Source organism: Ziziphus jujuba, chromosome 10, assembly GCF_031755915.1.
Source record: "Ziziphus jujuba cultivar Dongzao chromosome 10, ASM3175591v1".
NCBI lineage: Eukaryota > Viridiplantae > Streptophyta > Magnoliopsida > Rosales > Rhamnaceae > Ziziphus > Ziziphus jujuba.
In genome coordinates this window covers 1,269,720-1,282,913 of record NC_083388.1, presented here as the reverse complement: position 1 = coordinate 1,282,913, position 13,194 = coordinate 1,269,720, and the positions used below count along the sequence as shown (strand labels likewise).

Genomic DNA, 13,194 nt, shown 5'->3' with positions numbered 1-13,194 from the left:
TTGGTTACTTACACGTTCTTTGATAATATTTCTACAGTTTTTACAGAAAATTAAAAAAAAAAAGTCTTTTTTTTTTTTTTTTGGAGTTGAACGAGAGAGAACAAAAAACAGTGGTAAATGGAAGGTACTCAGATAGTTCAAAGAGAAAAGCTTCAGAGATGCTGAATCTGAAAGCTTTTGCAGCCGTTGTATCCTGGGAGACGTTCGCTAAAAAACTCCTACACCAGTGGGCGTAAAACATCTTAAGGACACTGTGGTATCGCACAGGCCTCGGTCAACCTTTCTAGAAAGCAGATCAATTTCAAGGAGCTACAGGTTCTATAATGTTTTAATTATTTTGTATTTAATTTTATTTATTTGTGTATTAAATTATCCACATGTATTTACATATATTCACATATTATGTTTGCAACACTGATATCTTCCTTGTTTCTCACATACAAGTGTGTGTGTGAACTCCGAAGCAATATGGGTCAACCGTTCTCTGCCATGGCAAGCTATAGTATATTTGATAAACATAAACAAAGCAAGAACAGCCACAACAGTCTACTAAGCTTTACGGATGATCCTTTCTCTGCCATGGCCGACTGCTACCATGTGTTTAGTAAACGAAAACCAAGCAAGAGCCGCGACAATCATCTACTAAATATTACTTCAACAACACTAGGACTGAGTACCCTAGCTACTGTTGCAGTATTAGTGCTGGTCTACTATCGTACTAGATTTGATGACCATTTTGATGATGGTGATGAAATAGATAAGGATCATGAGGATCAGGAAGAGGAAAAGAGTCAAGTTTATCCATCCATTTCGGATTTGTTAGTGGTCAACAAAACCCCAAATATGGATTTCATTTTCAACGAAGGTGATGAAAGACAACGACAACACAAGATATTGTTGGTGGGTAAAGGAGATTTCTCTTTCTCGGCTTCTTTGGTTGCGTCTTCTCCTTCTGCTTCCAACATGGTCGCTACATCTCTCAATTCTAGAGGTATATAAATAACAAGGTCATGTGATTTGCATATTATCCTTTGTACTTATCGATTGTTGTAACTATCATGTAGTCATTATTTTCTCTTGTATAAAGGAAGTTAGCTATTAGAGTCTATCTGTTCAATCTCTTGTATAACCTTCTGTATATAACTGTTCGTGTGTTTAATGAAAATATAATTCCCTTTACTGCTGCTATTATCTCTTATGGTATCAAAACCCTATTCTTAACTCAAACGAGTTCCCTTCTTCCTCATCATCATAATGTCAACACCCACCTCAAAACATAGCTCAGCCAATCCTCTCACTATCAGCATCGAACCTCTTTTTGCTAACAGAAATCTTGTTGTTATCAATGTAGCAATCCAGGCTCCATTAAAATTAACAAAAACTACCTACTTTCCCTGGAAAAAATAATTTGATGCCTTGTTAATAGGATATGATCTATATTGATATCTGATTCTGCCAGTTTTCCAAATCCCGACCATACCTTATGGGTTCATCAGGATTCTCTTCTTCTTAGTACTATTTTAGCATCCTTATCATCTGATGTTCATCGATTCATTTCAGATGCCGAAACATCTAGAGATGCATGGCAAAAACTGTCCCTCACATTTGCCAAACCATCCAGCCAAGGCTAATGACACTCCGTGAACGGCTTATTCGTTCCCAAGGCACCCGCTTAATCATGGAATACCTACAAGATGTTAAAGCAGCTGCTGATGAACTTTCTTTGATTGATAATCCCATTAGTAATGATGATCTCACTTGATACATCATTAATGGACTATCTAATGACTTTGAAACTATTTTTGCTGCATTTCAAACTCGAGACATGTCGATTTCCTTTGAAGAACTCTACGAAAAATTAGTTGAACATGACAACTACAGAAAACGGCCTGCACCAAAATCAAAAGACTTTCCCATGACTGTTAACACAGTCAACCGAGCCTCCTCAACCAAAAACAACACATTCAGAAATTATCAATTTCGAACCAGTGGTGCTGCTCCCTTCCCTCGAAAACCTGGCTTCCATTCTTCTGCTGCTAGTAGTCCAGTTCATCGTCCAAACAACAGCCCTCTGCCGTGCAAAGATATATGTCAATTGTGTTCAATTTCAGGTCACTCAGCCCAATTTTGCTCCTTGCTCGACCAACAATGGACTTACACCCCTCAGCAACAATCATCCTTTCCACGTTCACCTCCACCACCACAAGCTTATGCAACCGGTTCTATACTTGGACCACCTCCATCCAATTTTTCCTGGTTGCTGGACTCAAGAGCTTCACATCATATCTCTACAGACCTTCAAAATTTATTCATGCTCTCTGAATATGATGGAACTGATGAGATTGCCATAAGTAATGGTCATAAATTACCTATTACTCACATCGGTACAACACCCTTTTCTCTCTATCTCATTTCTTTTTATTACAAGATGTTCTTTGTGTTCCCCAAATGAAATGTAATCTGTTATCTATTTCATAATTATGTAAGTCAAATAATGTCTCCGTGGAATTTTTCTCACACGGTTTTCTTGTGAAGGACCTACGGACAGGCACGACACTTCTCACAGGACCTCTTAATGGTGCAGTCTACGAATGGCCAACCCATGTTTCTAAAAATTCCATCTCCTCCATTGCATTCTCAGCTATCAAAACAAGTCTCCAAGATTGGCATCAGCAACTTGGACATCCGTTTGACACTATACTTCGTCAACTCATCTCCAAATAATCTTTTCCTGTGTCTTCTTTGAATAAATTTTTTTGTGATTCCTGTCGATGCAATAAATCTCATAGCCTTCCTTTCAGTCTTTCTTCCCTTACAACTTATTTATTCAGATGTATAGGGACCTACGTCCATAACTTCATATGATGGATTTAACTATTACATTATTTTTGTCGATCATTATTCTAAGTACGTTTGGCTCTTTCCTTTAAAATCAAAATCTGATGTTGCAAATACTTTCAACAATTTTAAACGTATGGTGGAATTTTTTTTCCAATCCACTGTTATCTCTTTTTATTCAGATAATGATGGAGAATTCCTTAAATTAAAATCATTCTTCCTTGCTAATGGCATTACTCACTTTCTTACAACTCCTCACACCCCCAACAGAACGGATATGTTGAACGACGACATCCTCATATTCGTGAAACTGTGTTGACCCTTTGATCCCAAGCTGGTCTACCCTAAACATTTTGGACTTATGTCTTTTATACTGCATCTTATCTCATTAATAAGTTAATCATTCCAATGTTAGGGAATAAATCTCCATTCGAAACCCTTTTTCATAAACCCCCTAATTACATGAATTTAAAAATTTTTGGGTATCTTTGCTACCTATGGCTAAAACCTTATTCCTCTAATAAATTGGACTCCCATTCCAAACCATGTACCAATTTAGGTCCTCTTCGGTCTCAAAGTGGCCATGTGTGTTTTGAGGAGCATGTCTTTCCCCATAAAACTTCCCTCTTCCTACAAACTTCTACTCCCAATATACCTACTACTTCCTTTGACTTTATGGATGACACACCTCACCACTATTTGTCTCCTAGTCCATTACCAACATCACGTTTTTACCAACCCATGACCCCCACTACATCTCACTCTCTCTCATCTTTATCTCCACAACAGCTTCCTTCGATCTCATGTCACTCTCATACAGTCTCAAATAGGTCCCCACTGTCACATGTCCCTCTCTCTTGTCTTCCCATAAAGACTTCTCTCTCTCCTCTTCATCTTCTATAGATGGGTCCTAGCCTTCACGTGACTACCACCATGGATCCCACAGCACCACACCTGTCTCCTCTTCACAAAACTCCATTCCTGATACCTGTTCTATGCGTACTTAAGCACTCAACCAAATTTTCAAACCAAAACAATTGTCTGATTGTTTTACTGCCTCTAAGATCTCAATAGATTCAGAAATGGATCGAAGAACTGCAGCTCAAGCTCTCAAATCTCCTCACCGGCGCCAAGCTTTAGAATCTGAATATCAAGCCCTTCTTCGCAACTGGACTTGCCCCTCATACTTCACAAAATGCAGTTGGTTTTAAGTGGCTTTTCTGTATAAAAAGAAACTCAGATGAGTCTGTCCAACACTACAAGGCACGTCTCATTGCCAAAGGTTTCCAACAATGGCTGGGCATTGATTATACCGACACCTTCAGTCCCATTGTAAAGTTGGCCACCATTCGTGTGGTCCTGTGTGCTGCCCTCTCTGACAACTGGCCCCTTCGGCAATTGGACACAAATAATACGTTTCTTCATGGCTCCTTAATAGAGGAAGTCTACATGTCTCAACCACCAGGATTGATCAACTCTAACTATCCATCATATGTGTGCAAACTACAGAAGACCATCTACGGACTCAAGCAAGTCCCACGGGCTTGGTTTCAGACTTTAAAATTTTTTCTATCTTATGGGTTCAAAAATTCATATACTGCTACATCTCTATTTATTTATTGCTCACAAGGATGTACAATGTATCTATTGGTCTATGTTGATGATATTGTTCTTACTGGCAGTGACTCTATACTTCTTGATCAGTTTGTTTCATCTCTCTCTAATCGGTTCTCTATTAACAACCTTGATGATCTCCACTATTTTCTTAGGATTGAGGTTTGTTCTTCTCCTAAGGTATGTTACTCTCTCAACAACAATATATTCTAGACATTCTGGACAAGGCCAGCATGGCCACAACCAACAGTGTTACCACTCTAATGCCTTCAAAGTCTGCTCTATATATTTCTGATGGTACTCCTTTTGCTTCAGCATCACAGTTTCGGCAAATTGTTGGCTGTTTACAATATCTCTCCTTAACACATCCAGATATTGCTTTCTCTGTCAATAAGCTCTCACAATTCATGCACAAGCCCACTGATGTCTACTGGATAGCAGCCAACCGACTTCTTCGTTATCTTCATAGCACTGTCTCCTATGGTCTCTTCCTCAAAAAGTACTCTCCTCTTCAACTACATGCCTTCTCTGATGCAGATTAGGCTGGTAATCATGATGAGTACACTTCTACCACTTGTTACATCATATTTCTTGGCAGTAACCCCGTCACTTGGTCCTCACGTAAACAACGCTCGGTTTCCCATTCTTCCACCAAAGCCAAATACCGTGCTGTTGCTCACACCACCTCAGAACTTTGCTGGCTGATATCTCTTCTTCATGAGCTTCGTCTTCAAACCTCTGCAGTTCCCACCATCTATTGTGACAACTTGGGACTACCTATTTGTGTGCAAACCTGAAATTTCATTCCAAGATGAAGCATGTACGCATAGATTTTCATTTTGTCCGTGACAAGGTTCAAGATGGTATCATTCGTGTTTCTCATGTCTCCAACACAGATCAACTTGCTGATGCCCTCACCAAACCACTGTCTTAACGCACCTTTCAGTCTCTTAGACACAAGATTGGTGTCCTTGATGGACCCTACTTCTTAAGGGGGGATAACAAGGTCACGTGATTTGTATATTATCCTTTGTACGTATTGATTGTTGTAAATATCATATAGTCATTACTGTCTCTTGTATATAGGAAATTAGCTATTAGAGTCTATCTGTTCAATCTCTTGTATAACCTTCTGTTTATAACTGTTCACGTGTTTAATGAAAATATAATTCCCTTTACTGCTGCTATTATCTCTTAATAGATACCCCTACTCAAAGACTCTTTATGTTTTTTTTTTTTCATGATCAAAATATATAATTCGCAAATTAACTTAAAATTTTCTCACAACGATATATATGTATATACAGATTTTTTGTACAGGAATTATCGGAATGCCATGGACAATATTAATGAATTAAGAAGGAAAGGATGCACCATCATGCATGGTATAGAAGCCACAGAAATGGCAAAACATGATGCTCTAAGTGGAATGCTGTTCCATCGAATCATTTTCAATTTCCCACATGCTTACTTCTTTGAAGATGAATCCACTGAATCCCAGCTCCGGTACATATTAATATTTTTTACAAATTATTTAATAATTCTACGATCATTTTATAATCAAACCTTCTCTGTTTTGATAATTATAATCTACATGCAGTAGAAACCAAATGCTAGTAGCGTTATTCTTCGAGAATGCTAAGAAGATGTTAAAGGCAGGTGGAGAAAGTCATGTGACACATAAATGCTCGGGCTTCTTTCAACGATGGAACATTCAAGTTTTGGCCTCAAATGTGGTCTTCGACTTATAGAGGAAGTTCCGTTCAATTTTAGGGACTATCCTGGGCATCATACCAAATATGGTTTTCGTGGTGACAAAAACTTCAATTTTAACCCCAGCAAAACCTACAAATTTGGCTTTTAATCAATCAATATTACAGCCTTAATACATTAGTTTATTGTAAATGAAAACTCATAAGCTTTTCAGTTATATTTGATGCCTCAAATACATATGAATATGACATGCTTTTTCTCCCTTTGCGCCTTCTCCATTACCATTAATGATATGTACGAAAAGTTATAAGAATCGTCGGACTAAAAATAAAGTTATGAGAATTGGTGCTTAATTTATCACTTTAATTAAAGTGGACTACATGCATATATACCTCATAAAAGTGGCAAGTTTTTAGCACAAATTCTAGAACAAAGATTCCAAAATGGATAACATATTTGTACCTTTTTAACTTTTTTTTCCCCTTCACAAACAGATAATGGACCTATCAAATTAAGCACTAAAAAAAGGAAAATAAAAAGTCAAATAAAATAAATTCGTTTTATATATAAAACGAACCTTACTTATATATTTAAATATAAAATTTACATTTTTATTTGTAAATTGAAACTGTTAAGACTAGTAAACGAAATGTTTGAAAGCAATGGCACTGGACAAATCTACATTCGAAACTATTGCTTCATTTCGATTCATCTCCTTCACCTTTCCCAACCCTTCTCATTCCAACTCACTCCATAGAATCGCCGATTCTCCAGCATCAATTTTCCGTATTAACAGATTAAATTTGTTAATTATTTATTGATCAGCATTTGAAACAAGGATGATTAATTCACAAATTAGTGAGTATGGTTTTCTTTTCCCTAATTGTCTGGGTATTCATAAGATTATCTACCCACCTCATTCAAATGAAATTACTCATATTCTGTCTTTGCTAGTGTTCAAGCTGGCATTGACATGGTTCGTCATATAATTTTCTCCATAAGCATTGTTATTTGTCACCACCTTAACAAAAGGGGTAATCACAAAAGAACAATTACTTTTTTCACTTTTTCCATGTATATCACTACTACATATAATGAAGATATTAATTACAATATAAGTATTGACGAATAATATTTTTAGTCCTATATTCATTAAAATTACTTGTTAATTAATATTTTTAAATCATGGTTCTATACAATAATACTAAGTTTATTGGTATTCTGATTGACCATGTTAACAACAAATGTATCCCATTCGTTCGTATCAATAATGCAGTTAAAAGAATTTTGAGAGTCAAATTCTCTATGGGTCTATTTGAGAACCCTTGGGCTGATCAGACCTTTGTAGACAAGCTTGGAAGCCAGGTACACATGATAGCTTTTAATCTTTAATTTGATTTACATATTTATTAACTTGTATATTGGCTATGGATAATAAAAGCTTGTATTTATACATCTACGAGGCTCACAGAGATTTGGCAAGAGAAGCAGTGAGGAAGTCACTTGTTTTATTGAAAAATGGGAAAATGCATATTCTCCTCTACTTCCTCTGCCCAAAAATACAACCAAAATAATAGTTGCTGCCATGCTTACAACTTAGGCTACCAATGTGATGGTTGGACAATGACTTGGCAGGGACTTACAGGCAATAACCACACTGCTGGTATGTATATGATACATTTTTCATACATATGTGCAGTTAAAATTATATGTATGTGTATATAAATTATATTAATTTTTGTGTGAAACAGGAACACCCATCCTAAGTGCCATTGCAACAGCAGTAGACCCTCATACAGAGATTGTATACAGCGAAAATCCCCGATTCTGAATTCGTCTAATCGAATAACTTATCATATGCCATTGTTGCGGCTGGGGAGCACCATTATGCAGACATTTGGGGACAGTCCAAACCTGACCATTGCTGAACCTGGTCCAAATGTGATCAACAATGTATGTGGGAGAGTCAAGGGTGTGGTGTTACTCGTCTCCGGTCGTCCTTTCTTCATCGAGCCCCATGTGCCGAGCATTGATGCTTTGGCTGCTGCATGGTTGCCTGGTACTGAAGGTCATGGAATTGCTGATGTTCTGTTTGGTGACTATGGTTTCACTGGGAAGCTTCCGAGAACTTGGTTCGAAACAGTTGACCCACTTCCAATGAATGTTGGCGATCCAAATTATGATCCAGTACACCCATTTGGTTATGATCTCACAACCAATCCAATTGAGTCCAATTAAAATTGGGCTCTAATTGGGCTTAATTTTGAGCGGATAGAAATTTGGTCTTTTCACCGTTTAGGTTGAAGACCCAGTCCACGCCGATAAAAGGTGGTTCAAGCTTCAGCCTTCTTTCTATAAATTGATTTTTTTTTTTTTTAATGGGATATTTTCTTTTACATTGTAACATTGTTGAACAAGATACAATTTTTTTTTTTAATAATAAAATTAATATGTTATGCTAATTACTTATTCTACTCTTTTACTTTTAGTTATAACTGAGATTAATTTCATTTGTAATATATTAAAATTGTCATATATCCAACCGACCAAATATACGGATTTCTTTTGTACATTGAGAAGGTTTTGCAGGCTCAGAATGAACTAGTAGTAACGATGACAGGTGTTTCATAAATGGTTCACTAATCTTTCTTTCTCTTTCTATTTTTCTTTCTTACCAGACACGATTCTTTCTCAAATTTCTTCATAGCGGTCCTTAAGATTTCCAATACTTTAAAAGAAAGAAAAAGAAAATTCCACATGCATGATATCAATTTTTTATTTTTATTTTTGGATTATAATGGCATGGGTGCCTAGGCAAGTAGCAAAAAGTAACCATTTCAAGACTTTCTTTTCCAAATTTAAGGTTTGTTTGCTTGCTTTGAGCATTTAAAAAAAATAAATAAATAAAGTTTGTTTGCTTGCTACAGTTCACACCAACGGACTACTTTGCATACACCAATCACAACAATCAGCATTTAAGATTCTCATCATCATATCCCGCTATCTGTTCTTTTATTTTTATTATTATTATTATTATTATTATTTTGGAGAAAATCACATCCCACTCTCTCATCCTCTCTCTTTTCTACTTTACCAGAGACCCAAGGAAAGAACTTGTAGCAGCACCCAAAAAAAAAAAGAAAAGGGTTTTTTGCTTGCTACAGTTCACACCGACCAACCACTTTGCATACACCAATCACAACAATCAGAATTTAAGATTCTCATCATCGGATCCCACTATCTTTTCGTTTATTATTATTATTATTTTTTTTTTTTGGGAGAAAATCATATTCCACTATCTCTTCCTCTCTCTTTTCTACTTTACCAGAGGCCTAAGGAAAGAACTTGTAGCCAAAAAAAAGAATATATATGTACATACACTACTTCTAGTACTTTACTGATATCTTCCTTCTTTCTCACATACAGGTGTGTGTCTGAACTCTGAAGCAATATGGGTCAACATTTCTCTGCCATGGCCGACTATAGTATATTTGACAAACATAAACAAAGCAAGAGCAGCCACAACGGTCTACCAAGCTTTACGGATGATCCTTTCTCTGCCATGGCCGACTGCTACCGTGTGTTTAGTAAACCAAAACCAAGCAAGAGCCGCGACAACCGTCTACTAGATATTACTACAACAACACTAGCACTGACTACCCTGGCTACTGTTGCAGTATCAGCGCTGGTCTACTATCGTACAAGATTTGATGACCATTTAGATGATGAAATAGATAAGGATCATGAGGATCAGGAAGAGGAAAGGAGGCAAGTTTATCCGCCTGTTTCGGATTTGTTGGTGGTCAACAAAACCCCAAATATGGATTTCATTTTCAACGAAGGTGATGGAAGACAACAACAACACAAGATATTGTTGGTGGGTGAAGGAGATTTCTCTTTCTCTGCTTCTTTGGCTTCGTCTTCTCCTTCTGCTTCCAACATGGTCGCTACATCTCTCAATTCTAGAGGTATGTAAATACACATACTCAAAAGAGTATTTATTTATATATTTTTTGAAGACCAAAATATATACTTAGCAAATAAACTTAAAATTTTCTCACAACTATATATATATATATATACATATATAGATTTTTTGTACAGGAATTATCGGAATGCCATGGAAAATATTAATGAATTAAGGAGGAAAGGATGCACCATCATGCATGGCATAGATGCCACAAAAATGGCAAAACATGATGCTCTTAGTGGAATGCTGTTCGATCAAATCATTTTCAATTTCCCACTTGCTGGCTTCTTTGAAGATAAATCCACTGAATCCCAGATCCGGTACATATTAATATTTTTACAAATTATTTAATAATTCTACGATCATTTTAGTTTCTTAAAATATAATTAGTACTATAATTAAACCTTCTCTATTTTGACAATTATAATCTACGTGCAGAAGACACCAAATGCTAGTGGCGTCGTTCTTCGAGAATGCTAAGAAGATGTTAAAGGAAGGAGGAGAAATTCACGTGACACATAAATGCCAAGGCTTCTTTAAACGATGGAACATTCAAGTTTTGGCCTCAAATGTTGGTCTCCGACTTATTGAGGAAGTTCCATTCAATTTGAGGGACTATCCTGGATATCACACCAAATATGGTTTTGGTGGTGGCAAAGACTTCGATTGTAAAGACAGCAAAATCTACAAATTTGGCTGTTAATCAAGCAATGTTACAACCTTAGTTCATTAATTTATTTAAAAATGAAAACTCATCAGCTTTTGAATTATATTTATGCCTCAAATACCTAGGAATATGACATGCTTTTTTCTCTCGTTACGCCTCCTCCAGTATCGTTAACGATACGTACTATAAAAATAAAGTTGTATTTCACTAACAGATCATGGACCTATCAGAATTAAGCACTTAAAAAACAGAAAAATGAAAAAAATCAAATAAAATAAACTCGTTTTATATATAAAATGAATTGGTACTTACATTTAAAATATAAAAATTACATTTTTATTTATAAATTTAAATTTTTAAGAGTAGTAAACGAAATGTTTGAAAGCAATGGCGCTGGACAAATCGACATTCGAAACTATTGCTCCATCTTGATTCATCTCCTTCACCTTTCCCAACCCTTCTCATTCCAACATACTCCTTCGAATCGCCGTCCTTGACTCACCGATTTACCCCTTGAACTCACCTCGAGTTGCCGCTATGTTAGTGCCCAAACATCGCAAGTCCGATTGGATCTTCTCCACAGAATCGGGTCATTTCCAGCTTCTCCACAGCTCGCCTGGAATTTACCGCCTCGAGTTGACACATTTTTCTTATAAATTAATGTGCAGTTAAAAAAAAAAAATTGTGCATATGTACATACATAAATATTAATGTACTTTTTGTATGAAACAGGAACAACCATCCTAAGTGCCATTGCAGCAGCAGTAGACCCTAATACAGAGATTGTGCACGGAGAAAATCCCGAATTCCGAATTCGTCTAATCGAATAACTTCTCGTATGCCATTGTTGCAGTTGGGGAACACCCTTATGCAGAGATATATGGGGACGGTCAAAATTTGAGCATTGCAGAACCGGGTCCAAATGTGATCAACAATGTATGTGGTAAAGTCAAGTGCGTGGTGTTAATCGTCTCAGGCCGTCCTCTCGTCATCGAGCCCCATGTTCGGAGCATCGATGCTTTGGTTGCTGCATGGTTACCTGGTACTGAAGGTCATGGAATTGCTGATGTTCTGTTTGGTGACTGGTTTCACTGGGAAGCTCCCAAGAACTTGGTTCAAAACACTTGACCAACTTCCAATGAATGTTGGGGATCCACATTGTAATCCACTTTACCCGTTTGGTTATGGGCTTATAACGAATCCAATTCAGTCCAGTTAAATATGGGCTCCAATTTACTTACTCTTTTTTTTTTTTTTTTTTTAAATGAGATACTCTTACGTGGAAAGAATATCCAATATTCCCCTGTAACTAATTGACAAAGGAAATCTATAACACCAAAGTTAATTAATTTTCCTTCATTGCACAGTGTAAATTAATCAAAACTAATAATTACAACGACTAAGTTAGTTTCTGTGATCATAAATCTAAATTTATTATGTTTAAATCTAAGGAGAATGTATTCAATTTAGAATTTGAAGGATTTTAAAAGTTTTTAAAAGTTTATAGGTATTTAATTTAGATTTTAAAAGAGTTCATACAAGTTTAATGATATTTAATTTAGATTTTGATAGATTTTATAAAAGTCCATTAAAATTTAGGTGTATTCAATTAGAAATTTGTAGAATTATTTTAAAATCTGGTGGTATTCAAAAAGTTATTGATTTTAAAATACTTTAAAAAATAATGGATTCTAATGGATTTAAAAAGATTTTAACAGTAAAATTGTAAAGAAAATTATCCATATGAAATCCAACCTTAAATCCAAAGATTTTATTGGATTCTTATAAAATTTTTATGAAATTTGTAAAATTCCATAACAATCCATCAAATTCTTTAAAATCTACAACTCATTTTAAATCTATCAAACTTTAAATTAAATATATCCCCTTAATTTATCAAAATAATCCAACTTTATCAATTATTATTATTATTATTATTATTATTATTATTATTATTATTATTATTACTTTCCTGTTTATTCAGTCCTACTTACTAATTCCTTACATTCAACTAATAACTCTCGCTAAATTTACATTAGCTAAGTATTATATATGGATCCGGATTCTCTCCAAATTTCACTTTTGTTTAATTTTTTAATAATCTAAATAAATGTAGAATTGAGCAAATCAATGGCGACGTCTTCCTCCTTCATTTATTCATTCATTTGTAATATTGATAAATGCTTTAAATACTAGTTTATGAAGATAGATACTCTTAAAATAAATGCTTTAAATACTAGTTTATGAAGATAGATACTCTTAAAATAAATTGCCAAATAAAATAATAACTTAGAATTTTTTATAAATATTAATTTAGCTGAAATATTTTGGTTGAAAATTAATAAAAATGATTTAAAATTCAAGATAATAAAAGTATTCTGAAATCTATACT

General features: G+C 35.3%; 2 protein-coding genes and 1 pseudogene across 3 annotated transcripts; all 3 read left to right on the top strand.

Moving 5' to 3' along the window:
* Positions 1-5,854: 5,854 nt before the first annotated feature.
* Positions 5,855-12,049, top strand: LOC125420819 (uncharacterized; annotated as a pseudogene).
* Positions 7,518-8,483, top strand: LOC125420820 (uncharacterized). The gene has a single exon (XM_048467978.2). The coding sequence runs from the start codon at positions 8,023-8,025 to the stop codon at positions 8,401-8,403; it is 381 nt and encodes a 126-aa protein (XP_048323935.1). The 5' UTR covers positions 7,518-8,022; the 3' UTR covers positions 8,404-8,483.
* On the top strand, positions 9,377-10,949 carry LOC107410349 (uncharacterized protein At4g26485). 2 transcript variants are annotated; one of them, XM_060811824.1, is made up of 3 exons: positions 9,377-10,133; positions 10,257-10,455; positions 10,577-10,949. In XM_060811824.1, the coding sequence occupies exons 1-3, from the start codon at positions 9,617-9,619 to the stop codon at positions 10,836-10,838; spliced, it is 978 nt and encodes a 325-aa protein (XP_060667807.1). In that variant the 5' UTR covers positions 9,377-9,616; the 3' UTR covers positions 10,839-10,949. The 2 variants fall into 2 exon arrangements, with proteins under 2 accessions (XP_060667807.1, XP_048324134.2); XM_048468177.2 differs by having other exon boundaries at positions 9,383-10,133; positions 10,574-10,949.
* Positions 12,050-13,194: the final 1,145 nt, after the last annotated feature.